The following is a 26,891-nucleotide window of genomic DNA, read 5'->3' as shown; positions in this document are numbered from 1 at the left end:
CTGTCAGACTGGGTGTGAGACGGTTCTACTGTGTGCTGGAAAGTCTCATCTATGTACCTCTGTCTCCCTTAGCTCCTCCAGTTCAGCCACTCTCGTCTCCAGAGCCCGTACTCGGTCTCTGAGGGCCAGAAGCTCTTTGCACCAAATTCACACATACGCCACCTGGCCATAGGGCAGGTAATGCTACATGCTGCATTCAGTGAAATGAACTGGATAGCCCCCCACTCTGCTTCTGGGTTTGTGCATGCATTGTTTTTACGCCTGCAGCTTTTTTTGTTTTGGAGGGGTTTTTTTTGTTGGGAGGGCAGGTGGTTATTGGCATAAGTTTAGAGTAGGTTAGGTATGTCTGGATTTCACGCTCCCCCTCTAAACTCCTGTTTGCTAGCTCCTCTGGTCACTGAGGAGCTGGTTTTATAAATCCCTGTTCTCCCTGAGTAGCCCTGCCCCCTGGTTAACAGTTAATAGATCCTAAGGGGATTAGTGTAACAAGTACAGTGCTCTTGATTTCCATGAGAATTCCAAGCATACAGCTCCTCTTTTTCCCAGATGCTTTCCCCTTGCTTTCTCCCATGTGGAAGCCTGTCTGCATATCCATGCTCCCCAGTGTGAATCTAAGGATCAGGTTTTACTCACAGGGAACTCGAGCAGAGGAGCCACACTGGCAAACAGTTGCAGAACAAAGGGCTTGCGATGCAGAATGTAGAACTGGCGGCAGGCAAACTCAATCGCTTGGCGTAACTGTGGGTTGCTTTCGTAGTCAGCATACACCTGGGGGGAAAGGGAAGAGGAAGCGTACAGAAGTGACAATCCAATTAAAACAGCAAAACAGTGAATTCTGCAAGATATTGTGGGCCTTGAAAACAGTATTTCCACATTTCCTTCATAACTGGCCCCCAGAATCCTGCCCTGCAGGTGTTCGATTAGATGTGGGATTCAGCAATCATTAATTTCTCTGAGCTTTGTAAACAATACAGTTAGCTAGTAGCCTCTTTTCTATTTATAGTGCCTGCCTGCTCTATTTCCCTGTTGATATAACAAGTTTCCTTGAAAAACAGCTACCGATATTGCTCTTGCTGTAGTCAGGCAACAAACCCCACTAAATTCCTGCGTTTGGGGTGGATTTCACCCCATTACAGACAGCCCACATAAGACCTTCTATGCCATAGAAATCCAACGGGTAGCCTTGGGCAGGGGGTGCAGACAAAGTAGCTGAGGTGTACACCAAGGAGAGGAGCTCAGTTTCTGAGGGCAGAAAATGAACTTTTTGGGGAAGATAAAAAGATACCCCCTTGTCCTGCCCCTGAGGAAGTAAATGGACAAAATATTTATATTCATGGAAATGGGATCTCAACCAGGCTTGGTTGAAATGCTGCAAAAAGGGGTGAGAGAAACTTATTGAGACTGAAGGTTAGACTGTTAACTTAACTTTAGAAATCATGTTATTGAACAAAAATCACATGTAACTCTTCTGTTTCCATTATCCTTATTCACTCTCTCTTAAACCTTGATCTTTGATAATAGATTGATTATTGTTTTCACTATAAGTATATATCAGCACTGTGGTATTGTATGAGGAACTGATCACTCAAGCTGGTGTGTACACTGCATTTCTGGTATTATTGTGAGTGCTCAGTGGATAAGGGGCTGAACACTACAAGGGAAGACTTCAAAGGGGATCGGGGACTGGGGTGCACCTACTGTTAACTTGCAAGGCAAATTAAGGGTGAGCATAGCCCAGAGGAGGTTGGTTGGGTGGCTAACAGGTTGCTGGTGTCCATACGGCCAGTTAGTGCGTGACACGTGAGTGCACTGTAGATTCACAGCTAGTGACATCAAGGTCTTAGATTGTAAGTCCTCTGGGGAAGGGACTGTTCTCCTATGTGCTTGGACAACACCTTGCATGCTATGGGCAGATCCCCAATGCAAATGGAGATCAATATACAGTAAAAATATACAATCAAAATACAATACCGCTGGAGGGTAGGGATAGAGTCCAGAGTGACCTAGACAAACTGGAGGATTGGGCCAAAAGAAATCTGATGAGGTACAACAAGGACAAGTGCAGAGTCCTTCACTTAGGATGAAAGAATCCCATGCACCGGTACAGGCTGGAGACCGACTGGCTAAGCAGCAGTTCTGCAGAAAAGGACCTGGGGATTACAGTGGATGAGAAGCTGGATATGAGTCAACAGTGTGCCCTTGTTGCCAAGAAGGCTAACGGCATATTGGGCTGCATTCGTAGGAGTATTACCAGCAGATCGAGGGAAGAGATTATTCCCCTCTTTTTGGCACTGGTGAGACCACATCTGGAGTATTGAGTCCAGTTTCAGAACTCCCACTACAGAAAGGATGCAGACAAATTGGAGAGAGTCCAGCGGAGGGCAATGAAAATGATCAGGGGGCTGGGGCAAATGACTGATGAGGAGAGGCTGAGGGAACTGGGCTTGTTTAGTCTGCAGAAAAGAAGAGTGAGGGGGGATTTGACAGCAGCCTTCAATTACCTGAAGGGGGGTCCCAAGAGGATGGAGCTTGGCTGTCCTCAGTGGTGGCAGATGACAGAACAAAGAGCAATGGTCTCAAGTTGCAGTGGGGGAGGTCTAGGTTGGATATTAGGAAACACTATTTCACTAGGAGGGTGGTGAAGCACTGGAATGGGTTACCTAGGGAGGTGGTGTAATCTCCTTCCTTAGCGTTTTTTAAGGCCCAGCTTGACAAAGCCTTGGCTGGGATGATTTAGTTGGGGTTGGTTCTGCTCTGAGCAGGGGTTGGATTAGATGACCTCCTGAGGTCTCTTCCAACCCTAATCTTCTATGATTCTTCTACAACTCGTTCTGTGACTGACCCTGGGCAAAGCCCTTAACCTTCCACCTTGGTCTCCCCACCTGTAAAATGGGAGATGCTAATTATGTACCTCACAGCAGCACCATAAGGTATGTACTGCTGGTGAACTCTTAACAATGGAAACTACTGAGTACTCGGTGTGTTTATTATTGTTGCTTTATCAGAGAGACCTCTGATGAAGCAGGAGAATGCTTGCATCGCTCGCTGATTTGCTGCTTATGATGACTCACAGCAGCTCTTCAGTCTTCGGTGCTAACCAGTGGGAGGAAGACACTCACCTGCAGCATGGTGGGGAGGATCCACTGGTACCCACTGAGAGAGAAGAGATGGTTGAAGTGCACAGCGGTGTTGATGACAGTGGCAGCGTACTGCCTCAGCAAGGCACTGTCCTCTGGGTGCAGGATCAGGGCTCCATTGAAGACATTTAGGAACAGCATGATCTCATCCCCCCAAGGAAATTCACTGGGCATGCCGAGGAACATCTCCTCCAGGAGCTTAATCCACAGGCTTTTTTGAAGAGTATCAAGGCCAAAGAGTTCCTTCCCAGCTGCGAGAACAATGCAGGCAACATAGGAGCTAATTAATCGCCTTAGCCCAGCAAGGCATTCCCAGCCAGGTAACATTCCCGAAGACCAATGGAAGGGATCTGCTGAGCAATGGCCTCTACAAAGTTTCCTCCAGTCACCACTTTGGCTACAGGTGCTTTTTAAAGGAGGATTGAAGCAAATTAATCTGTGGTGCAACACCACTGAGGACAACAGATTTTGGCCAATTGCGTTTAAAAATAGAAAAGAGAAGTATAAAAGGGGCACTGGAGGAATGTGATGAATTATCACAGGGATTTATTAATCTTTAGCCTATATGTTTAAAATTCATTTGATTTTTCATTTCTCTTTTAAGTTAAAGCAGACCAAATCTTGCACATACCATTGGCAGTTTATCGGCTTTATGGATAAATACTATCTATTTTTTTACCCTTCAGGTTATCCCAGAAGGACATACACTGCTGCTTCTGAAACAGAGTGCTTTCAGTGCCAGCAGACGTCCAGTTGCATGACCTGCCAATGCTTACCACACAGTGAAAAGGGCACTCCAGGGCAGGGGTCTGTCTAATCCACCCCAGAGTTTGATTAGAAAACCTACTTTACTATCAGGGTTAACCTCTGAAATGGGACAGTTCCTAAATTCCTCTTGCAAAATTTTGCACATCTGCGCATCATGGCAGGAGACCCCACATTTGCACATGCAAGTTGTGTAACTACGCACATATATTCCCCTGTAGATATGCAGTTACCTAATTTCCACGTGCAATGTTGCATGCACAAATGCAGAGCTTGCACACTCCATACAAAGTTTGTGAGCACAGCTTTAGGTGCCTTAGCAGTGATTGTCAGTAATCAGAGTGTAGAGAGTGCCTGTAACTGAGGCACTAATCCAAAGCCCACTGAAATCAATGGAAAGCAGCCTTTCTTGTGGGTTCCTAATAAATGAACAGTTTTATACTGCAGCACCTTTACTGCAGTCACATTTATGTCCTAATGTCTGGACATCATGTTCCTGGGCAGGGTATTTTCTTTGAGATGAGCTAAACCTCTATTCTGTTCAGTCTTTCTGAGAGAGTAATAAGATTGCCTGAATGAAGCTGCTGGCGCCAAGTTCAATATGCAAATGAAGCCAGTGAAATCTTTGCCAAGTGCTTTCCCAGTACCTCGAGGATCACTGAAGAGGGAGAATTCTGCATCAATGGCACTCCGAGGGAAGGAAGGCAGGCGGAGAAGGTCCTCTTGGAGCATAGACACATGGGATTGCTTGTGGGCCACAGGGATTTTCTGGGTCAGTGATATGAGGAACAGCACCCGTCCTACCTCCTCCAGCTTGCGGGTGAATACCTAGCAGAGAAGGAGACACACACAGCAGAATCGCTCCAATCAGAAGGGGTTTTAAAAGAGTGTGACATCTTTAAAGATCAATCTTGTCACCTAAGTGCAAAGACAAAGTGGAAAGAGTGGGAGGCAAGTGCCCTGGATTAACTCTCCGTGAGTGCTACTGATACATCCTGGCTTATCAGAAGAGCAGGGACTCTGAGGATGGATTGGAGGCCACTCCCGTAGGTGGGGCAGGTGGGCCCAGTGACAAAGCCTTCACCTTTCTTCCCGGGGCTGGGTGATGACACCTTATTCTTCGAGGAGCTGATACTTCCACTGGTACATGATGGGATGGTCACTGCCCCATTATGTGGGATCAAGACCCAATGGGAGAGCCTATGGAAGCTGAGGTGAGAGCGAATGGAGCAAATGGAACACCATGAGGCATGGCAATCAATGCCAATTGCTACAGTTGTGCCCCAGGTGATGGGGAGCAGAGAATCCTGTCCCAGGAAGGAATATCTGAGAGGCGGAGCAAGGGAGGGGCAGAGGAGACGCTCCCAGCAGGGAGAAGAAACCACAAGTGGTAGTGTCTATTGCAGAGACAGGCAGACTTGTGGGGGAAAGTCATCGAGCAGGCTCCCAAAGGCCGGGGGCCGGTGCCTGGAAAGAAGTAATGTGGATATTCCTGCCTTTGAAGCTGAAGTATGTGGAGTTTCCCAGCCACACATATAAGAACATTTGCAGACCAATACAGCTAAAAGGATCCAGTTGGAAGGAATGTACACAGCCTTCTTCAGTGCCTTGATTGTCCCCGAATATGCAGCATGCCTGGTGAAATGACAACCAGGAGGCTTTCATGCCACAAGCTGCTCTTCTGGAAAAACGTGCCCCTCGCAGTATGAGGGGAGCCCTTTGAAAGGACAAAGAAGAGCCACTTCCAAGGATGTTTTTTGGCTGGAGATGCCCTGGTGGTGGTGAGATACCTGTTTCTGAATGAGCTCCTGACCCTTTTCTGGATGCATCTGTACCAGATTGAGCTGTGGAGACACTGACCTCCGGAAAGGATAAATATCCCGGACATAAGTCTGCAATGGAAGAGAATAACAAATCAAGTTTTTTAAAAATACCATTGTAACTGTAGCCAGAAGCTGGGACTGGATAACAGGGCATGGATCACTTCCATCTCTCTTCATGGACACTAAGACCCGTAATTTCCACAGGCCACAGCTCTGTATCAATGATGATACAATTCTGGCCACATATGGCCCTCTTGCTATATTCTGGCCACTCCCAATATTTAGGAAGGGATGAAGAAAGAACAAAATCAGCTGGACCAGGCCTTTGCCTCACCTTGTTGTAATGAATAAGGTTCCATCGTTTATCCATTAAAAAATAATGAGCAGACTGGGTTTCAGGTATGTTAAAAAACTCCAAGCACTCCTAAGGGGGAAGAAAAAAAGACCAGCTTGTTATTCATGAAGTAGGTTGTACAGAGACAAAGCGTTTTAAAACCAGTTATACAAGGACCATTCCCAAATGCCTTGCTGACGCCGGCACATTGTTCTTGCATTTAACACTTTTCTTTCTTTGTTTAAAATGTATATATCTATATATCTACACGCACCCATTTCAGCATTCCTAAAATCTGCTGGATTGACAGCTGTGGGGACTGATGTTACCTGTGTTTATCCACAGAACAATTATTTCTGCCTCCAGACCTGTTCTGTCTCTATAGCCACATCATCATATGGGTATCATTGCCTCCATTACTACAAGACCTGAACACCTCACAGACTTATGTATTTATCCTCACAACACCCCTATGAGGTAAGGAAGTGCTGTGTTACAAAACGTGGAACTAAGGCTGAGAGAGACGGAGGTTATAGCTACACTTATGGCAGTGTGTAGACAACAGACACTTCACGATCACCTAGCATGGGTATCAATAGCAGCGTAGATGGTGAGGCACTGCTTAGGTGGGTGGAGCAGAGTGCCTGGCATGCCTGACCCCCCAGTGCCCTACACACCCAAGCAGTGCCTCCCACGTCTACACTGCTTATTTTCAGCAGCGTCGTTTGCTGCTGCCTCGCTGCTGCAGAGAAAGTCCGAGTTACTACAGAGAATTCTTCCCCAGGTGTCTGGCTGGTGGATCTCGCCCACGTGCTGAGGATCTAACTGATCACCATATTTGGGGTTGGGAGGAAATTTTGCCCCAGGTCAGATTGGCAGAGACCCTAATGATTTTTCACCTTCCTCTGCAGCCTGGGGCACGAGTTGCTTACTGGTATGAACTAGAGTAAATGGTGGATTCTTTGTAAAATGGAAATCTTTAAATCATGATTTGAGGATGTCAGTCACTCAGCCAGAGGTTAGGGGACTATTGCAGTAGTGGGTGGGCAAGGTTCTGTGGCCTGCAACATGCAGGCCCGCAATATGCAGGCGATCAGACTAAATGATCACGATGGTCCCTTCTGGCCTTAAAGTCTATGAAAGGTTCTGTCAGCAGGGAGGCAGCAGGGAAAGGCAGCTTCACCTTTCTCTACAGTGTATAGACGCAGCTTGCCTTTCACTGCAGTATGCAGCTACATGTACAGTACTAGTCCCTGTACTCTACACCTCGAAGCAAGTGTAGACATGGCCTTAGGCTATGTTTACACTAGCACATATGTTGGCAAAACTTTTGTCATTCAGGGGGATGAAAAAACTCCCCCCGTAGCGATATAAATTTTGCCGGCATAAGCACTCGGTTGCACAGCATTATGTCAGTGGGAGACGCTTTCACACCAACAGAGCTACCGCCACTCGTTGAGCTGGTTTATTACGTCGATGAGAGAACTCTCTCCCATCAGCATAATGCAGCTACGCGAGCGATCTTACAGCAGTACAGCTGTGCACTGTAAGCTTGTAAGTGTAGACATGGCCTGAGTCAGTGGCTCTCTACCTGTCCAGACTACTGTACCCCTTTCAGGAGTCTGCTTTGTCTCACATACCCCAGGTTTCACCTCACTTAAAAACTACTTGCTGACAAAATCAGACATACAAATACAAAAAGTGTCACAGCCCACTATTACTGAAAAACTGCTTACTTCCTCATTTTTACCATATAATTATAAAATAAATCAATTGGAATATAAATATTGTACTTACATTTCAGTGTATAGAACAACATAAACAAGTCATTGTCTGTATGAAATTTTACTTTGTACTGACTTGGCTAATGCTTTTTATGGAGCCCGTTGTAAAATGAGGCAAATATCTAGATGGACTGATGTACCCCCTGGAAGACCTCTGCGTACCCCCAAGGGTATGTGTACCCCTGGTTGAGAGCCACTGGCCTAAGTGACTTGCCCAAGGTCATATTGGAAATCTTTAGCAAAGCAAGGAACTGAACCCTGTCTGCCAAGTCCCAAGGCTAGCACCCTAACCACTGGATTATCCTCTTTCTCCTTGAAACGCTGATTTCTCCATTGAGGCAAAAACAAATCTGCAATTATCATGTGATGGAATCAGGACTACCTGGGCCATCAAAGAGTTCTTAGTGGAAACAGCTGTTTGGTTCATTTCTTGGGTAGGTAATAGAGCTGGTCAAACACCAGAACAAAATGAACGGACGAGTATGTCAGTGAATTGTTAACTAATTTATTTAGCAAATTGTATCTGATCTGCAGCACGCTGTTGGCCCCAGAGTTCCACTTGTGGGGCATTGGCTGGCAATGGGATCTCCTATAACCCTAGATACTGAGGATGGGGAGTACCCCACATTAGCCATCAGATCACTTCCCAGTTTATACAGTAGTGGTCACCCATCTTGAGATGGAAGTGGATATCAGAGCAGTATTCCTCCACCATATTGAAATCGGGGTGTTTGTAAGACTGTATTTCTAAAACTTAGATGTGACAGGCACAGGCAGCTATCAATATCAATATCAATATAAATGTATCAATAAACAGCTCTACCAAAAACCTCATTCCCACCTTCAGAAGAGCTTCAAATTGTGTGTCCTCATGCACTGGTAACTGGGTTGGGATGTCACACTCGTTCTGTCCATGCACTACCAAGGTCTTTGTGCCTAGAGTAAAGAAGAGCTGTCATTCTCTCTCCCCTCCATTCTCACGTAATTCATGTTATTCCAATGGGACTATTCACAGACTAAGGCCAATTGGTGAAATTCGCCCTGTGAGGAGCCAACACAAGTCCTAGGTATTTGGAATCCATTATGGAATACTTATACTCCCATATAATGAGAACTTATCTTTTCTAAGGAGTTACAATGGGTTTTAACTGTAACAGTTACACAAGGAAGAAATACATATAAAATGACAACTCCGTTTTTCACAGAGCAATTTCTTGTCTGGCTCGTGAAGATGTAGGGTTACCATTGTACACTCTTGGTTATTAACTCCAGGCATTGCCATTATTTACACTGGAGGGTTTCAAGTTGAGCTATCCCTGAGTGGCAGACTCTTCAAATGATCAGACGTGGCAGTCCTTCAGGGACTGATTGGCATATGGCTCCACACTGAACAGACTCTTCTGTTGTCATGTTTTGTTTATTTGCCTACAGAGTTCTGAAGGGGCTGTGAACTGTTCAAGAATTATTTTACAGAGCCCAAATTCAAGGAGGACAGGCTTAAAAATGTTGGTGATATTAAGAGAGAGCTTCCACTGACCTTCTTCCAATGGATCTCAAACCGGCAATTCTATATTTGAGGGGTGTAGGAGCAGTAAGCAAAATAGCAAATATAGAAGATAGGTAAAGGATCCCAGCTACGTCTTAAAAGATTGTACATGTCCCTACCTGGCATTGAGGCAGTCACCAGCAGTTTTACTTCACACTGCTCCTTCTTCATAGTCTGTTTGAGATCCTTGAAGAAAAGGCCCTCTACATAACCCACCACTTCCCAAAGGAAGGTCAGTGTAGCTGAAATGGCGTCCATGCCCCATTCACATGGAGTACGCACAAAGTACATGATCAATCCCACCTGCAGGGCAGAAACAAAAAAGTGGCACTCAAGCTGCTTTTGTATACACATCACATTGTTTTACTGGCATTAGTCCTGCTTCAGCCAACTCCATTATTCTGGGGAGCACTCAGTCTGTGACAAACCCAAGTCAACTACGTGGCTCAGTAAGACAGAGGAATTTGTGATGATCATTTATGTTTGTACTGTCGTAGCACCTAGGAGTCCAGTCATGGACCAGGACCCTGCTGTGCGACGTGCTGTACAAACACAGAATAAAAAGACGGTTCCTGTAGCGTTATTCGTCATTCATAGAAGACTCAACCTGTCAAACCTAATGCTTGAAAGTTCATGTCACTCTGTCCGACTATGCCCAATGTCAACTTTCTAACTCCTTCTGTTCTGGGTGAGTATGGGATGCCACTGATGTGTGCTGAGGGGCTGATCCAGAACAGCCATAATAGCTAGGATGGGCACTGGGCAGACGGGTGGGTAGGGAAGAAACCACCATGGTCCTTTATTCCCTATCTCTATAGAATGGAGGAAAGGGAGGATCTGTGCAGCAGTGTATGAGGACCAGGGCACGGGCAGTCATGCCTAGTGGTTGGAGTCAGGTGCCAGAAACTGGAGCTGGAGATTAGAGCTGGAGACAGAATCAGGAGTCAAGCAAAGCCAAAGTCAGAGTGAGGGGCAGGGTGGAGGAGAGGGGACCTGGAGCAAGACAGGAAAGCAGGAATTTGCAGCAGAGGAGGATCTGGGATAAGGAGGGCAGGAATAGGCTGGGAGGCAGGAACCAGGAAAATGGCAAGCAAGCAGGCAGGGTCCAAACTGGCAGTCAGCCAAGCATTCACCTAGTTGGTCTGACAACTTCTTGTGCCTCCTTCTGGCTTAAGTAGCATGTCCAAGCCAATCAGTGGGGCTGGACGTCTCCCCCAGTCAGGAGCTTTGCGGGCAGAGCTCTTGTTGAGCTAGACTTCCACTAGCCCCCTTCCCTACTGGTTCTGGTGAGCTGCTTGGTGGTGGCTGCAGTTTGAGTACTGCCTGGGTATCTCTAGGCTTAGGATTGAGACACATGATCCTTCACACAGACTCTCCTGGAGTGCAGCATAGGGGGTAAACACGTTGCATGGTCTCCCCCAGCAGAACTCCAAAAGGGTTGTGTGCAGCTGTGGGTTTGGCACGACAGGGTAACAGTTTATTTCACTCTTTAATAAATATGGGGGGGAGGGGAAATGGAAGCCTGTCTGAGCCAGGTGATCTACACTGACAGCTAGAGGCTTGATGTGCATAAATTGTGTGAGCAAAACCACAGGGCACTCTCTCCTTCTAGATTGTAACACTTGTGCTTTAGGAAATGAGCAGCCAAAGATTAGATTTATGGACTGTAGGCTGGTACTGGGAGCTACTCACCAAGTAGTTAAACAGGATGTGAGACGTCTGGGCAGGGAAGTCTCCGATGTTCAGTAGGAGCTTCCTCAGCATGTACATCAACTCATCCTGGAAGAAGAGCAAGAGTTTTTAATTTCCATCACAAAATGGCCTACAGTTTCCTTCCTTCCTTTCTCATTCTCATTCTCTCTCTCTCTCTGCATGAAATGGAACCATATGCTTAGGAGAAGAGTACTTAGAATTCTAAGTGCAAGTCCAAGGCCATAATGAATGTATTATCTAGGTCAGTGGTTCTCACTGTTTCGCACTGTGGATCACCTTCTTACCTAGAGATATCACCATGGACATCTGCCCTGGCAACCTCCTAATCCTGTCGCCGTACCTTCCCTGCAGCAATGCGAGTTCTTACTTACAATGGAAAAGTGCTATTAGGACAGTATTGGAGAGAGTATATGAAAATTAATTCACTTTACTGTGATCACTGTCACTTCTTGGTTACAGTCCCCATTTTGGGCCAGATTCTCTGTTGTTTTTTCCTGTGGGCAGCTCTAATGTGTGTAGGCTGGCATAGGGATCACCCACCAGTTGAGGATAGACAGAGCACATCACAGTCTGGCAGTGTCATAGTGTACAAGCCTGCCTGGGACCCTGGGTAATACTCAAGTGGCTAGCCTGTGCTGTCGCCCATTTTGCTGCAGCTTCACTGCTACTGTTATCTGAGGTAGCTAGATCAAAGCTGGCTCGGGTATGTCTACATATGCAACTGCAGTGTAGACATCACCTGTATTTGTAAAGGTTCCCCAGCCCCTCACCTAGAATCCCCTTCAACAGCCATTGGTGGCCTCACAGCAGATTCCAACTTCCTACTGGTGATCAGGGCTGCAGGGGAAAGAGCTACTTTTTCAAGTCTGGATGTTTAACAAGCATCAGTGGCTGACTGGGCTGAATTCAAAGGAAACTTCCAGGTCTTCCCTCTAGCCTGAGTGAGAAGCTGTAAAAGTGGCTAGGCCTCTGTGCACAGCCATTAAAAACAGAGGCAAAAAGTATCTGACCATCCTTTCTCCCGGTTTTCTTTTTATTCATTGTCTCATTAACGCAGCAAGTGTGAGCAGTCAACTTTGATATACATGTGATGGTCAGGTGAGAAGGATGGTGATATCGCTATCTATAGTGATATCATCATTACTGGGACTCTGATGATATCTGCTCAGTGTGCAGCAGCTGTCCAAAAAGCAAACAGAATGCTAGGAACCATTAGGAAAGGGATATATAATGAGACAAAAAATATCGTAATTCCGCTGTATAAATCCATGGTACCCCCACACCTTAAATACTGTGTGCAGTTCCGGTCACCCCATCCCACAAAAAAGATACATTAGAATTGGCAAAAGTACAGAGAAGGGCAATAAAAATGTTTAGGGGTATGGAACAGCTTTCGTATGGAGAGACTCTGTTCAGTTTAGAAAAGAGATGACGAAAGGGGGGATATGATAAAAGCTCTGTAAAATCATGAATGGTGTAGAGAAAGTGAACAAAGAAGTCTTATGTACCCTTGACGTAACACAAGAACCCAAGGGTCACTCACTGAAATTAATAAGCAGCGGGTGTAAAACAAATATAAGGAAGTATTTCTTCACATAATGCACGGTCAAGCTGTGGAACTCATTGCCATGGGAAGTTGTGAAGGACAAAGTATAACTGGGTTTGAAAAGAATGAGATACATTCATGGAGGATAGGTCCATCAATGGCTATTAGCCAAGATGATCAGGAATGCAACCCCATATGCTCTGGGTGTTCCCAAACTTCTGACTGCCAGATGTTGGGACTGGATGACAGGGGATGAGGATCACTTGATAAATTGCCCTGTTCTGTTCATTCCTTCTGAAGCACCTAGCACCAGCCACTCTTGGAAGAGAGGCTACTGGGCTAGACGGACCATTGGTCAGACCCCGTATGCCTGCTCTTATGTTCTTATTTATATGGTGTCCTGGTGTGCACGGTGTTGTCTATGTTATTATTTATATAGCGCTACAGGGGTACCTGGTGCTCTTCATACAAACAAAAGCGACAGATCCCTGCCTCATAGAGTTTACAGTCTAAACCAGACATAGCACAGAAAAGGATTATGATGATATGTATTAACTACTTATGTTAAACAATCTGTTCCACCTTGTATTTAGCTGTGACACTCTGATTAGTACAGTTCCCAGACCCGAAGAAGAGCTCTGTGTAAGCTTGAAAGTTTGTCTCACCAACAGAAGCTGGTCCAATAAAAGGTTTTACCTCACCCACCTTGTTTCTTTAATATCCTGGGACCCACATGGCTACAACACTGCAAACAGGGTGCTGAATGTCAGGCCTGTACTTCAGGGAGGGTTAAACAGAGTGGCTCCGATGAAGCTAGGTTCATCTGCACCAGCTGAGGAAACCTAGCTCAGTAGGATTCAGGACTAAGAGACCTAAACAGAGTCAGAACAGGACCTTGGACAATCAGGTGGTGTAAATCAGCATAGCCCCATTGACTTGATAGGGCCTACACTGATCTACACCAGCCAAGGATCTGGTTGTTAGTATTCTAAGCCATCTTATAGTAAAGATTGTTTTACCCTTTAAGTGATTTTACTTGTTCCTGTATTTTTGTGCATTAAGTGATGGCTAAGCTCTCCTTTAATATGCTCTGGGAAAATATGTCTATACTGGGAAAAGGAGAACCTACTTGTCGGTTGCTTATTGTGAGTTTCTCCAGGAAATGCCGTAGAACTGTAGAGGGATCTTCAATCAAGCAGTTCCATAAGACCTGCTGGGCCACGGCACTCACTATACAGGAGGAAGAAAAAGAACTAGTGAGAACCTCATCTTCAGGAGAAGTCTTAAAGGGGTATATTTATATTAAAATGTTTGACGTCTACCAGCAAACCAGAGAACCATGTGCATCTACAGAATTGACACTCAGATGCATGATTACATATGGTCAGTTAATTAAAAACTGCAAATATTGTTGTGAATTTTTTGTTATTCACTAAATCATATTGTTTGTGGCTACTATTTGAACAGATATTGCGTGTTTGTGAAAGGGTTACTAAATCCCCCAAATGTCACCAATTTTAGCATAAATGATTATTCATCTTCAAATTTACATTAGCAGCACATTATTCACTGTTTTTCTGTAATTCAGCCATCTAACCAGGAAGAAGCTCAATCAATACATGATTTGAGGGGCCAGCCACACCTTATAAACGATGAATAACAAATAGTAAATTAAACCATTTGTAAATGTCTGAAATATTTCAGAATAGCATCAACCCCTTCATCTGAGAATACTGAGGAATAATAAACACAAAGGAAGCTACAAAGGAAGTGACTATTTCACAAATTTAAAAAGAAAGACTTGACCAAGTAGGACAGGAGCTTTAGTTGTCCAAAAGAGAGCATCGCAAAGAAAGAAAACATAAAATAATAGTTACACATATTTATATCTAGGACCTATTTATAAATGGTTTATAAGAGGTTAATATATGATTAATAGATGTTTTAATAAATAAGTAATTGTTATGGAATTTGACAAGCCAATAGTGTACGTTGCTTATCATCATGGCTTATAACTGTGAGGCAAACCCACAGCTGAACCAGGGTTGCTCACTCAGCTATAATGACTCCTGCCTCCAGCAAACCCTGCACTGACTCACCCCTCAGGCATGCTGCAGCAGCCTATCCCTGAGCAGGGCCCGGGTCTGATGACCCCCAGGTACAAGTATTTCACCCTCACTGCCAGAGCAACAAGTCAGTCTATTCAATAGCACCACTGGACTAGGAACTCTCCTGCTGCCTCACAGTGTTAGACTCCCTAGGCTTCCACTCTGCCTTGATCCTGTCCCTGTTCCTGCCCCAGCCTTGCCCAAAACTTGTTCCAGCCTGCTTCAGCCTTGTCCGTACATTATTCTGACCCTGCTCCAGCCTTGCACCTGCCTCCTGAACCCCAGAACCTTGGACTGACTTCAACCCAGCTTCGACCTTTGGCCTGCTTCCAGACTGAGTGCAATCCTGATTTGGCTTGTTTACGGACACAGACCTTGGTTCTGACCCATGGCCTGTCCCCAGACCCTGGTTTAAGTGCTGCCCTCTGCCCAGTCCTGACTCTGTGGCTAGCTTTGACCCTTGGAATCTGTTCTTGACCACTACTCCAACTACCAGGACTCACGGCCCAGAACCAAGAGCCTGTCAATAGCAGTTTATAAAACTTTCTATAGGCTTATACCCATCAATGACACACACTGTTTATGTCCGTAACATGATTATAAAGTCAAATAATTTATAAACTCTTTATATACTATTTATAAGTGGAATTAGAGACAGCGCTGCTAGTGATGCCTATAGGTAAATTGCCTGACACTTCCCATTGTAAGATCCTCTTTTCAGGTGTTCACAACTTTGCCAAACTTTAACTGTTTGGGTTGACATTTTCCATGCTGAGTGTCTGCCTTAGGTTGAATATTTTTGGTACATTTAAGCAAAAATGATGGTCACTTTTGAGAATGAACTGTTTCACTGAGAAGCTCTGACACGTCCATGCTTTGGGGCAGGGACTTAAAATTAGGCAGGTGCTTCACTCAGGTGCCAGAGATGTGTCTTCTAGCATCCTCATATTTTTTTTCAAATTTTGCCAAGTTATGAGCCTCTGAAAAGCTCAGTTTTCACAAGCTCAGTAGAGTTTAGCAGTTAGATTTTCCAAAGGTTCTGTCTGCACGGAGCATGCTCCATCCCAGGGCTGTGGGGGCCGAGCAGGACTTTCCCTCCAATTGCTCCTCTTGGCAGCCAGGGGCTGGTGTGGCACTGGGCACTGGAATTGAGAACAGGGGAACTGCATCTCCTGTGCTCTCAGTGATCCTCCTGCAGGCACCCAGGCAATGAGAAGGAAAAGGAGGAAGCAGCTCGATTCAAGTGCAGAGGGGTGAGGAGCCAGGTGAGGTGGAGAACTAAAGGGAGGAGCCAGGGAGGGTTAGGGGACTGGGATTCTGACCTATATGTGAGCTAGGGAGGCAAGCGTGGGGGTAAGACTGGACCTGGGACAAGAAGTCGTGGCTGGGTATGGGGGACTGAGACGTGAAGATAAATTCATTAACGTTTGTCAAGCACTCACATACTGTAGTGATGAGTGCCATAGAAAAGCCCATGAAGAAATTAACAGTTCTGTCTTCAGAGCAGGTTTTGAACAGTGTGCTGTAAATAAGGCATGGACCCACACACTGAATCATAAGGATAAAATAAAATACTGAAGAGCTGCTCATTAAGTATGCAGCATCCATTCTATACACTGAATGAGGCAGAGGTCCTGTGGAAAATATAAAATGTGCTCAGGTAATTACAGACTGTATTATAATGCATTCACACAAGAGGATCACATTAAGGTTGCGCAGGCAACCCTGATTCTGGCATTTCTTAAATTCTGAGGGCTTGACTTTGCAACCTTAAAACTGTTCTTTTAATGTGTTATTTTTTGTGAGCAATTTCCTAGCTTTTAAAAAAAGCGTGGGTGCCACTAATAACTGGATTCTGATGCTACTGGCCTAGCTGCTCTTACTAATCTGAGCCATTGTTCAAACTGCTAGAGATTTTTGTAACCTCTGATTAAGAGCCCATGAATGTTTAATCTAGGTCAGCACCTGCTACTCCATCCTCTCGGACTTCTCCATCTTCCATCAAGTGAACAATGGGGAGCACAGCTGCACAGATGCATGCTGGGAACACTGCCTGTGGGGGCTGTGGCACATGATGGTTTGGAGTGTGCTCTGTAGTGTGTTCCTCATCTAGAGCAGAGAGGAGTAAAAGGCATGCGTTAGCCAATGTGCTGTTGGTAAAATCCTTTTCAATTACAGTTCTCCACCCGGAGTGCTTCACATGACACAACTCAGCGGTAACTCACAGTGAAACACTGGAACTGAAGAGAAGCTACATGGGAATGAGCAGCAGTATATAATGCATGGGGCTGACTAGTTCAGAACTTCCTGAGCTTTCAAGCAGGCCTGACAAAAGGCAGGTGTAGCTTTGGTTAAGACCAAGGAAGACATGAGACCTGTGAGTCAACAGAATGAATCTATACATTGTATAAGGAGAATTAAAAACAAATGTAAAGTCGACGCCCACCTTCTGCACTGACGGCTGAACGCACTGACCAGACAGAGCCACGACGGAAGGAATAGTTCCTGTGAGAAGTACTGGAGGTGCAGGAGGGACTCACAGAGAGACGGCGGGATGCCAGGTTGGTGACTTCTTCTACTGACAAAGAAAACAGGGGATGTGAATTTTGGTTTATAAATTCGACTGCCACAATTCAAGGCATTTCCCAGAGAGAAGCATCATGCTGCCAGATTGGAACAGAGAAAAATTCAAGTCAGACTTCTTGTGAAATGTACAATTTAGAAACGAAAAAGATGATTTAGGCAATCTCGTCGATCCCCTGGGAGCTAGAGCAGGCCTGTTCCTTAACATATATTACCCAGTGCTTTGCTGAGTCAAGTTTCAGTTGACTCAGGTGATGCAGCTCCACAGCTTCAGTTAGACGATTATTCTACATCGTAACAAACCACACTGCTAGGTAATTTGTTGTCCTTCCTCCAGGTACTGTCTGGGTGCACTTGCAATGCCACTATTCTGTTTGCAGATTTTCCATTGCATACACAGCTCAGGACACATCAGCATATTTGTGTAGCTGCAATATGCAAAAAGAGGACATTTAACTAACTCTATTGCATTAGCTTGACCCAATGAAATCCTCAACCCAAAGGCTAAGTTTTCAGTTTCCTTTATTCTCAGACAGTAAGGATCTGATTTGGCAACGTGCTGAGTGCCTCCTGTGAGGTGCAGAGAGTCCTCAACTCCCATCGGTCAGTGGGAGCTGAGAACACCCAGTTTCTTGCAGGCAGCACTCAACATTTCACAGGTTTGGGCCCTTATTACAGTAATTATTGGTAACACTTCTTTCTCATTCATTTTGAATCTTTTATTTTTTGACATGGATGCCTTACATCTGTATGGTGCTGTTAGGTTCGTAAAGTGATTAAAAACCAGTTCCTTTGAGTGATCCGAAATGGTGAAGATGTTAAAGTGGGGTCTTCCCTATCACTAATGATGACTTTCCATCCTCACTGCATCCCTAAGACCTGTTCCATGCTGGAGGCATGTGCTTATTGGTTCCTGGCAAGCAGTTCTTGGCTTTGGAGCGCACCTTCCTCTTCTTGCTCTGAGTTTGGCGTGCAGGTGGGCTCATAGCAGGCCTCCTGGGTGATGGGAATGGCAGTGATAAGACTGGCTTCCCGGCCTAGGCGCTTCTTTTCTTCCTCCTGCTGCAGGTTCTTCAGGATGTGCTCTGCTCGCTGATGAGAACGTGACACTGCCCGGGCTGAAAACGACTTCTGCCAGAAAAGCAAGAAGAAAGAAACCAACATGAAGCAATTGGTTTGGTTTTCATGCAGCATGTGTTTTAACATTTAACCCACTAAAGAGCAAATCCATTCATCTATCTATACACATACACACCCACAACAAGTAGGTGTTAACGGAATAAAGATTCACAAGGATGCTCTTGGTTGGATTTCTTGTCTTAAGTCTCTTGTTGAAAAATAGGAAAAATACTAACACAGTATATGTGATGTCTATGCACTATACTAACAATGTACTCAAAGATCTCTTGTAAACTGACACAAGTAAGGAAATTCAGAGTTTAGACTACTTGGTCTTCTTTAGCTCCCTCCCTCTTCCTCCCCACCCCCACCACCTGGATATAGTCTGTCACTAAGTAATAACAATATCCCCTCTAGGGAGCTCTTTAACTTACAGACTGGTCCTCATTAATTGGGTCCTGCACACTCCCACTGCACTGTGGAACCCACGGGGGGTCAAACATTGGCACAGAGGGCATTCCCAGTACTGGAGAGGGCAGGGTGAAGTTTATACTTGGAGGAGGAATCTGCAAGAAAACACAAGGAGAGAAAATCAGGTAGAGGGAAAGAGAAATTTTAGGTGGTGGATTTAAATGCCGATTGATTACTTCCCTTGGGATTCCAGCCTCTTCCTGCAACCTGGGACAGAAGGAAGGGGAACTGTGCTCAGTATCAACAATATTTTTTTAAAACAATAAAACATTTTAGGCAAAAGATAAAACATCTGAAATCATTTTGCACTGTCCATTATAAAAACTGAATCTCAGACGAAAAACAAGGAACCAGAAACTGTTATCCCATAGAATTATAGAACATGGATTCTTTTGCATAACATGATGCGAACCATCCAGACTATGTGACCACTTTTTACAGCTGGCCTCTCTTTTCACACATCTGTGCTCTTGTTACATCATGAATAACAATAACTTCTCAAAAGATAAAGGAAAGACCCTTCAACCACAATGAGAAACAGATAAGCGAGGGAGAAAATCTTCCAAATTCATCACTTTTACTCCTCAAAGTCCACATAACAATTATTTGTGGTATACCAAAGGGTCAATATATGAATCCTTACAGTGGTTTTCAAGAGAAAAAGCTGCTAGACTGGGAACTCCGAGTCCACCTCAGAGGATACTTCTCGTGAGTTACCTAGAATGGAATCGACATGAGCAAGCACTTGAAGAAGAAAAAATGGTTACCTTCCTTTTCGTAACTGTTGTTCTTTGAGAGGTGTTGCTCATGTTGATCCCGTTCTAGGTGTGCACGTGCCCATACGCACAGTCATCGAAGATTTTTGCCTTAGCGGTATCCGTAGGGTCGGCTGTCGCACCCGCTTGAGTGTCGCACTCATGCGTTGGTATATTAGGCGCTGCTGACCCTTCGCCCTCTCAATTCCTACTTGCTGGCAACTCCGACATAGGGGTAGGAGGGCGGGTAATGGAATGGGCATGAGTAACACATCTCAACTCCTGGGCTCGGTCCTTCAGGAGGGCCTCCTTGAATTTGTTAAGGGAGTCCCACAGGTTAAAATTGTACCGGCCTAACAGGGCCTGGTGGTTAGACTCCCGAAATTGCAGGCTTACCATCAAATAAATCTTTCTGCCAAATAAGTCCAATCTCTTAGCATCTTTGTTTTTTGATGTGCCACTGACTTGGCCCTGCCCGTCCCTTTCATTAACAGCAGACACGACCAGTGACACCGCTGGAGAGTGTGTACACAGATATTTGAACCCTTTTGCAGGGACATAATACCTCTTTTCCGCTTTTTTAGAAGTAGGCAGAATGGAAGAGGGGGTCTGCCACAGTGATTTGGCAATCTTAAGGACTCCTGGGTGGACGGGCAGCACGACCTGGACAGGGTGGAGGAGGATACAATGTTAAAGAGGTAATCGGACTCCTCCATGATCAAAATTTTAAGTTCAAGTTGGTAGCCACCCTTTTAAGGAGGGCCTGGTGCCCCTTGAAGTCAGCATGGGGGCTGCATGCTTGGGAGGGATCCACCACCGCTTCGTCTGGAGACTATGACAATGACTGCACCACCTGGGAAGGGGCAGGTTCTCCTTCCTTTTCTGGGGATGGCTCCCTAGGTGCTGGAGTCCAATGAGCTGCCCCCGCGTCAGATTTGGTACCATGTTCCAACTCTGGTGCTGGCAGTGCTGGGGGCGGTTTGTCCGAGGCAGCCTGGGAGGACTGATGGGAATATGGGACCGGCATTATGGGCATGCCTCATAGGTTCCAGTATGGCCAATGAGCGGAACACTGTCCCTGCTGCCATGCCATCACTGCAGGTGCCGCGCCAGTTTCGTGGGTTGGCAGCGAATCGCCCCTCCTTGGCAAGGGGCCGAACTCCCGGTCTGATTCTGACCATTGCCCTTCCAGTGACCAGGGCAGAGCCGTCAAGGCCTGCGTCTGCTGACTGACCCTGGTTGGCGACTGGCGAGGTAAGGGTGAGAATCGGTGCCTGTCCGATGAGCAGTAATGGGGGCATGGAGACCGGTGTTGCGACAGGGAGCAATTCCGCGCCAGTGAGGACTGATGTCTGGGAGACCGTCTGGGCGAGGGTGACCTGCACTGTGGCAATCTTTGGAGGGAAGCTCACCGGTACCAGTGGTACGGGGACTGGTGCCTCAACTCCGGTGTCCCATGTCTCGTAGGGAGAGAGCGTGGTTTTAGGGACCTGGGTCTTCTGACCAGAGACCAGGATGCAGTGCCGGGGTCCTAGGCCATGGAGATGGGGATCTACACCTACGGTTCGGAAACTGAGGGCGTTCCACTGCCCTATTGGGCAGTCCCATGATTGGCTTGCCCTAGGTATTGGGGCCTTAGCCAAGTCTGGCGTGGTGTTTGTGGTGCCAGTTGTCTGGCTTGTTCTTTAGCCGCCAGGGCCGCTTTGGGCAATGAGGGCCCTAGGAGAAGCTGGGTTCCCCTGCTGCTCCTGGCAGTTGAATCCCTGGCTGGGCTAGGGGTCCAACCTCAGCGGTACTCCCCGTCAAACCGGACACATGACCTGACATAGGTCCTTTGCCCAAGGCCCCTTTCCCTTCCAATGCCAGGGGGCTCTTCTTCTTTTGCCGCTTCTTTGGCACCGGTGAGGGGGAATGGTGCTGTGCAGAGCCCGGTGCCGGCGGCACGCTCAGCACCAACACTGAGGTGCTCAGCATGGCATCCGAGCGGGAGGGGTCCGAGGCAGGATGAAGCGCAGCCTCCATGAGGAGGGTCCTCAATTGGATATCCCGCTCCTTGTGGATTCTAGGGCGAAAGTTCTTACATATTCTGCCCTTGTCCTTGCTCCCCAAGCACTTCAAACATCTGGCATGGGGGTCACTAATAGGCATTGGCCTGCTGCACGATGAGCATGGCTAGAAGCCTGAGGAACGAGGCACACCCCGCTCCAGGTTGAAGTCCCAGCCAGGACTCTAACTACCACACTAACCTAACACTTAATGTCTAACTAAGCACCTACAAACTATACACAAAGACGACAGACAATGGGCTGTGAAGAACCGCTAATGCTCTTGTGGAGCAAGACAAGGAGCTCTCACCAACCATCATGGGCAGTAAGAAGGAACAGAGAGGGCATAGGGTTGACAGAGCCTAATATACCAAAGCATGAGTGCAGAACTCAAGGGGGCGCTACAGCCCACCCTATGGATACCACTAAGGCAAAACACACCTAGAATGGAACTGACATGAGCAAGCACTCAAAGAAGAACATCTGTTCCTTTAAGCTAGACATCAGAAGGTATCTGGTATATCAATCTGCAGTGAAGTAGCCCATTTCCCAGATACATCCATTATATAATTGAAAATTAAAGTGGTTAGGAGAACACTGTATGATCTTCTGGGATGTACAGAATCTTTATAAAAGTGAGCAGACAACTTGACAGGCCAATCCCATTAATCAAAGAAAACCATGATTAATATTGCCGGAATGGATTCTGCCATCCTTGCTCGGGTCGAGAAGTACCTGACTCCACAAGTAACGGCCAAATCAGGTCCTATATATTTAGCTCAATGCAATTAGTTATAACAGGCACAAGATATTTTTGTTAATAACTATGGAAATGTTGTATCATCTTCTAATTTAATATTGGTGGAAAAGTCAGAGACACTAATTAGTTCCATTCATTTTTCCCCCTGCTGAACTACATCTTACTATACTGTGACAATTGTCTATGGCAATATGTTTCTTTCCTACTAAGTATTTTTCTCTCATCTTCACCCAGAATTCTGTGGGTTTGTCTCTTTTTTATACAGTTCCTCACCCTACAAACCTGGCGTACAGAATTAGTTTTTCCTCTTCTGAAATGACTTAACGCCAATTCCTTGTCATCATGTCACAATACATCTGTCCTACAAGCCAAAACTGCAAAAGACAACCGTGTGTTTGTTCTTCTCATCTACCTTAAAGATCTGTTGAGCGCCCTCCTCCATTCGAGGCCAGACTTGATACCGAAATCTCCAGAGGGTATGGAATTTGAGAACAGCATTCAGTCTTTGCACTGTTTCAGGGTGATGAAATTCGGACATCAGCATATCAGAAACAGCCTCAGGCACTTTCACAGCACACAACAGGAACATGGCAGCTGCAGGGAGTGAACATTTTATCAGCGAAGTGTTTTCAGAGTGTATTTGTTTTGCAGACAAAATTGCAGTCACGTAAAAAAACCAAAACCCTACCAAAAAAAATGCTCCACAGAAAATGAAATCAGCAATATACTAGCACCAGCAAAAAGTGTTTTGCTTCATGAAATGGAATCAGTGTCACTCCACCTCTCATAGCCACCACAACTGCTCATAAAAAGATGTTAGCAAAGCTGTTTTTTAAAACAGAGAATGCTTTTGTTCTCATGAAAATCTCAGCAACGATTAGTTTAGAATAAAAAGTAAGTCCAGGCTTCATTCATCAATAACAATAAATAAGAAGCAGCAGCACTTTTACAGGACTTTCCAACTCAAAGTACTTTACAAAGGACAGAGGGGGAAACTGAGGCACAGTGTTTTAGTGACTTTCTGAAGTTCACAGAGCCAATCAGTGGCATGCTGGGAAGAGAAATCAGGTTTTCTGACTCCCAGTCCAGGATCTTATTATCCTACTGTATAGATCTGCATAGAGGGATATTCCAATTGTAGATAGACAGTGACTAAATTATTGAGAATGTCTCAGTGCACTGGAAAAGATCATTAATTTTTTAAAATCTGGTAAATTATCCCATGCTAAAAAATAGAAAATAAGAAAAAAAAATCTATGAATGAATACTTCATAACTCTCCAAAAGACCAGACAGGTTCAGAATCCAAATATTTACAATGGAATTTCATTACATTTTAGATGAAAAAAAGATTTTACAGTGAGATTTGGTTCTCAATCTTGCAAGGTGTTGAGCAATTCTGGGAGGTGCTGAGCACCCTCATCTCCAAGTGAAGTTAGGGGGAGTGAAGGGTGCTGAGCATCTCATAGAAGAGCTCAGCACACAAGCACTACTGATCTGAAAGTAAGTGGCCTTTGGGCAAACAATACAAGCGTTAATTAAGAAATAGTTTGTGTTTTCTTTCCTTTGGTCTTGTCACAATGCGGTTATAATGCTGTACAAAAATGCCAAGGATTTTTAAATTACGGTGTCTAAATTAACCTCTACAGTCAGCCTCCTGGGCACGTGAGAACATAAATGAGAAGGAGTTGGGTACCTTAAGTTATGTATCTAAGAGATCCCATGAGGGCTCAAACGGGTCCATGTTAGTGGATCCCAGTGCAAGGTTGGGCCCTTTGTCCTTAATTACTTTGCAGACTTTAAGCCAGAAGTAATACTGGTGTATTCCAAATGTGATTTTTCAAATTTTATAAAATTTATATCATCATTTGCATTGCAGTCATGTCTTGGAGCACCAGTTACAGACCAGGAGCTAGGTGCTGTACAAACACACAGGACAAAACATGGTTCCTGTCTCAAAGAGCTTACAAAGTAAATATAAGACAAGAGAAAATAGAGGGCTGCAAACCGGAGGCATTAAAATTAAATGGGGCAAAATTTGTTGGAGGTATGACAAGTTTGATCTTAAGTGGCTTCCTCTCTCACAAAGGCCCCCTATCACAGGGATTTGAGGGGAATGGAGCTGGATGCAAAAGGTTGTGTTTTGCTGTTGTAGCTGCCAGATAAGAAAACAGAAAATTAGAGACCTGTTTACCCACAAGCAAATATCAATGCCAACAGCATTAATTTCCACAGATATCAGTCTCCAAAGTGTGGCTGGCTGCCTGGAGCTGGTTTGCCCCAGGAGGCCTGGAGGTATTGAAGAAACAATGTATTGTTGTTAAGTTTTGTGATGCAGTTTCTTTTTTGGGGAAGGGTTATGGCACACAGCAGGAGTGTGTGCTCTCTCCTTTAATATCTCTAACTAGAGTCAATTCGTGAAGCAGAGCTGTTTCCTTCTAATCTGGCATTGGCATCTCGGCTGGGATACCCAAAAGAGGGGATTGCCTGCCTGCTGTTTGTGGCTGCTGTGTATAGTGTAAAATAAACAAGTTGCCCCAAGAACATACCCAGAGGTAGGGTCACTGATTCCTCCTCCAACAGGAAGCTGACCTGCAAGGCCCCAATATCTGTTATGGATGGGCAGCAGGGCAACAATACCAATCTCTGGTTCAGGTTCTCTTACCTGCTGCTCCAGCCATGTGCTCATCCACGCTGAGCAGCAGCTCCCATGCTGCAGGCTGAATGTCCCCATACATCTCCTCTGTTAGAATAGGAGCTGCCTTGATTAACAGTGACAAAGGTGCTGGGGACAGGCTCATTACCTAAAGAAAATGAAAGTGTATTTCATAGCAGAGTTGAGTAAACTATTGTTAGCAAACAACATATTCACTGATTTTACCCTTTTATCTGATCACGAATTACCCACAGTGTCTGGTTTTAGCAAATTAAATTAACCTGATATGAACATATCACACTTCGATGTGAACATATTTCAGCCTGTATGCTGTTAGCAAACTATTCATCTTGACTATCTGCTGTTTGTTAATTGTGGTGTGCGACTGGGCTATTGTTGCTGCTCCCTGACGCAGTGACTGAAACTCTGATAAACTACAAGAAGGGAAAGCAAAGGCTTTTCAGGTTGGCAGCACACATGCTGCTATAAATATTCACACAAGTCTTCACAAACTTCTACTGCAGCAAATTCACAACTGGTATCTAAACACTTGCTTTTTTTAACCCGTATTATTTGAGGTATTAAAATACCCAGACACGTAAAGTCACGTTGGATTAACTGTCCTGTGGGCCCAGGGCTATTAGATTTTGTGGGGCCTCTGTATAGAAGTCTTTTTCCAAATTTCAAACAAAATGATCACAATTATGGCATCAAGACTACTAACGCTATTCTAAACTTTGCCTTTTGATTAACATAAAGCTGTTCTGTGGTTACATTTCAGTCTTAAAACATGTAGAGTATAGTTAAGTTAATTCAAAATAGCCTACTTCTTATCTTAGAAAAGCTGTTATATTAGTTTCTTTCTGGGAGGGAGTTTGGATGCAGGAGGGGGCTCCAGCCTGGGGCAGAGGGTTGGGGTGCAGGAGGGGGTTTGAGGTACAGGCTCCGGCTGGAAGGCACTTACCACAGGTTGCTCCTGGCCAGCAGCACAGCTGGGCTCAGGCAGGCTGCTTGCCTGCCATAGCCCCATGCTGCTCCTGGAAGCAACCGGCTGCTGGCACTTCTCTGCGCGCCCCTGGGGGGAGGCGGACAGCGTGTCTCCATGCACTGCCCACGCCCGCAAGTCCTGCCCCTGCAGCTCCCATGGGCTGGTTCTCATGGGAGCTGCGGGGACAGTGCTGGGGAGCTGCGGGGACAGTGCAGAGCCCCCAGTGTCCCACTGCGGGGACAGTGCAGAGCCACCTCCGGTCTCCCCCCTCCTGCCACAAGCCGCAGAGACCTGCCAGTAGCTGTCCGCTTCAGGAAGCGACGTTGGGCCATGGCATGCAGGCAGTCTGCCTGAGCCCTGCTGCGCTGGGGCCCTGGGCTGCAGCCACCAAAGCTCCTGCGCTAATTCGGCCATGCTTAAAGGTAAAGACTCCAACTTGGGGTTCTTTTAACTGCTGCTCCAGCTCACTCTTTGGCACGTCCTACCCATTTTGGGGATGCCGTTTACCTCCATGGGTATTATTCAGGAGTAGTCACGCACTCCAACTCTTCCCACTCTCTGCACAGGCTCAAGGTTCCACAATCCTTTCTCCTCTCACTGCTAGGGTGACCAGATGTCCTGATTTTATAGGGACAGTCCCGATATTTAGGGCTTTGTCTTATATAGGCGCCTATTACTCCCCACCCCCTCTCCCAATTTTTCACACTTGCTGTCCGGTCACCCTACTCACTGCAAACCCTCCTAAAGGGCAAGGCAGAA

General features: G+C 45.7%; 1 protein-coding gene across 14 annotated transcripts in view; it reads right to left on the bottom strand.

Annotated features, from left to right (window-relative positions):
* Nucleotides 1-26,891, bottom strand: part of UNC80 (unc-80 homolog, NALCN channel complex subunit) — a 188,906-nt gene that overhangs the window by 46,479 nt on the left and 115,536 nt on the right. For 12 of the 14 annotated variants that reach the window (XR_012154378.1, XR_012154377.1, XM_073306691.1 and 9 more), the window contains 15 exons: nt 25,154-25,292; nt 22,902-23,083; nt 18,893-19,024; nt 18,284-18,470; nt 17,203-17,334; nt 16,722-16,865; nt 13,778-13,878; nt 11,082-11,168; nt 9,509-9,692; nt 8,685-8,779; nt 6,060-6,149; nt 5,693-5,794; nt 4,550-4,730; nt 3,120-3,388; nt 634-768 (listed from right to left, as the gene is read on the bottom strand). Coding sequence is in view for 12 of the 14 variants with exons in the window: in XM_073306691.1 (XP_073162792.1) it covers nt 634-768; nt 3,120-3,388; nt 4,550-4,730; nt 5,693-5,794; nt 6,060-6,149; nt 8,685-8,779; nt 9,509-9,692; nt 11,082-11,168; nt 13,778-13,878; nt 16,722-16,865; nt 17,203-17,334; nt 18,284-18,470; nt 18,893-19,024; nt 22,902-23,083; nt 25,154-25,292 (2,160 nt within the window). In the remaining 2 variants the exon portion in view is untranslated. The remainder of the gene's footprint in view (nt 1-633; nt 769-3,119; nt 3,389-4,549; nt 4,731-5,692; nt 5,795-6,059; nt 6,150-8,684; nt 8,780-9,508; nt 9,693-11,081; nt 11,169-13,777; nt 13,879-16,721; nt 16,866-17,202; nt 17,335-18,283; nt 18,471-18,892; nt 19,025-22,901; nt 23,084-25,153; nt 25,293-26,891) is intronic. The other 2 variants (XM_073306686.1, XM_073306694.1) reach the window with 1 other exon arrangement.

Source organism: Lepidochelys kempii, chromosome 11 (assembly GCF_965140265.1).
Source record: "Lepidochelys kempii isolate rLepKem1 chromosome 11, rLepKem1.hap2, whole genome shotgun sequence".
NCBI classification, from domain to species: domain Eukaryota; kingdom Metazoa; phylum Chordata; order Testudines; family Cheloniidae; genus Lepidochelys; species Lepidochelys kempii.
The sequence above is the reverse complement of the archived record's forward strand: the minus strand, read 5'-3'. Positions and strand labels throughout refer to the sequence as shown.